The sequence below is a fragment of the Myotis davidii genome, unplaced genomic scaffold, assembly GCF_000327345.1.
Source record: "Myotis davidii unplaced genomic scaffold, ASM32734v1 scaffold1863, whole genome shotgun sequence".
Classification (NCBI taxonomy): Eukaryota; Metazoa; Chordata; class Mammalia; order Chiroptera; family Vespertilionidae; genus Myotis; species Myotis davidii.
This window is the reverse complement of record NW_006294468.1, coordinates 48,485-50,003: the sequence shown is the minus strand read 5'-3', so window position 1 is coordinate 50,003 and position 1,519 is coordinate 48,485. Positions and strand designations below refer to the sequence as shown.

At 44.8% G+C, this 1,519-nt stretch overlaps 1 protein-coding gene across 2 annotated transcripts in view; it reads left to right on the top strand.

Moving 5' to 3' along the window:
- Window positions 1–210: 210 nt before the first annotated feature.
- Window positions 211–1,519, top strand: part of LOC107183916 (adhesion G protein-coupled receptor E2-like) — a 6,329-nt gene continuing 5,020 nt past the window's right edge. For both annotated transcript variants that reach the window (XM_015567175.1, XM_015567174.1), the window contains exons 1-2: window positions 211–501; window positions 612–722. In XM_015567175.1, the coding sequence (XP_015422661.1) occupies window positions 334–501; window positions 612–722 (279 nt within the window). In that variant the 5' untranslated portion in view covers window positions 211–333. The remainder of the gene's footprint in view (window positions 502–611; window positions 723–1,519) is intronic.

Below are 1,519 nucleotides of genomic sequence, written 5' to 3'. Positions count from 1 at the left end.
CCCAGCACACAGCCTGATGCACAGAACACTCTCAATAATGTTGCTTAGATAAAATTAGGCATCACCATGGAGCATTATTAAAAAAAATTTTTTTGAAACTTACATTATGAAGTGTCACAACCCTACTCAATTCAATCCAAAATGCCACCCTGGACCCAAGTAGCATTTCTATTGTGGAGAATCAGTGACAGTAAAGGTCAAAGCTAACCTCAAGTCTGTTTGTGAACTCACCACCCACAAGGGAAAGCAGGAGTATTCATTGGGTGGAGATGAGAATGGTCTTGATCCTGTTGTTCTGGATGCATATGGGCCTCTCTTCTCCTCCACTCCAGGATGCTGACATTTAAAGCGATAGCTCAGCTCTTCATCTTGGGCTGCACGTGGTGTCTGGGAATCCTGCAGGTGGGTCCAGCTGCTCACGCCATGGCCTATCTCTTCACCATCATCAACAGCCTGCAGGGCGTCTTCATCTTCCTGGTGTACTGTCTCCTCAGCCAGCAGGTACCACTGTCCACCTCCCACCCAGGACTCTTTCCACTCTCACTCCACTCAGTGAGGTGACTCAGCACCCCTCTCAGTGAGCTGACTCAGAGCATGCTTTGTCTCTGCAGGTCCGGGAGCAATACAGGAAATGCTGGAAGGAGGTCAGGAAAATCAAAACACAGTCTGAGCAATACACCCTCTCCAGCGGAATCCTGTCAGATACCCCTAAGCACAGTGTGGTAAGGTCATGCATTGCTCCCAGAGCACTTCACTAACTGATAGAGTACCTCATACCAATACAGTGGATAACCTGGGTATATAGCAGGTGATGGCTAGGATAGCTCCCATTGAATTTAATCTTTGATTCCTTAACCTTTAGCAATGGTATCACTTAGAAAATATATATTTTTCTCTTACTCCCGAGGAACAGTGTAAATCTTGACTTTTACACATTACCACTCTTATTGAATTCCTGCCCTGTGCCATGCATGGTTAGCTAAATAAGCAAGAATCAATGATCTGAAGCAGGGATGCCCGTTGCACTCAGACCCACATTATCTTACCCTTTATCCATGCCGATCCCGTAGTCACTCAGCACTATGCAAGAAAAAGGCAAAAATGGGGGAAATGATGTACATGTTTAAGAAATAAAAGGAAATAAGTGTTAGCTAGCGTTTTAGACTTAAGGAGGCTGCTTGATATGTTCGGCACCCTCCATCCTCTGTAAAACCAGGAAGGAAAAGCCATCATTGCATCAGATAATTCATAGCAATAATTACTAAGAACCACCAGTGGTTTAGATTTACCAAGTTCTTTAAAAAAACAATTTTAGACATGGAGAGTTCTTTTACTTACAGTTTCTCACCTCTTCTTCCATCTTCCATTAAACGCCTTGCATCTTCTTCCCCATTTAAAGGAGCCTACTATGGCCGCCTACTGTGGCTCAGTGGTTGAGTATTGACTCATGAACCAAGAGGTCCCTGGTTCAATTCCTGGTCAGGGCACACTCCTGAGTTGTGGGTTTGACCCCCAGCCA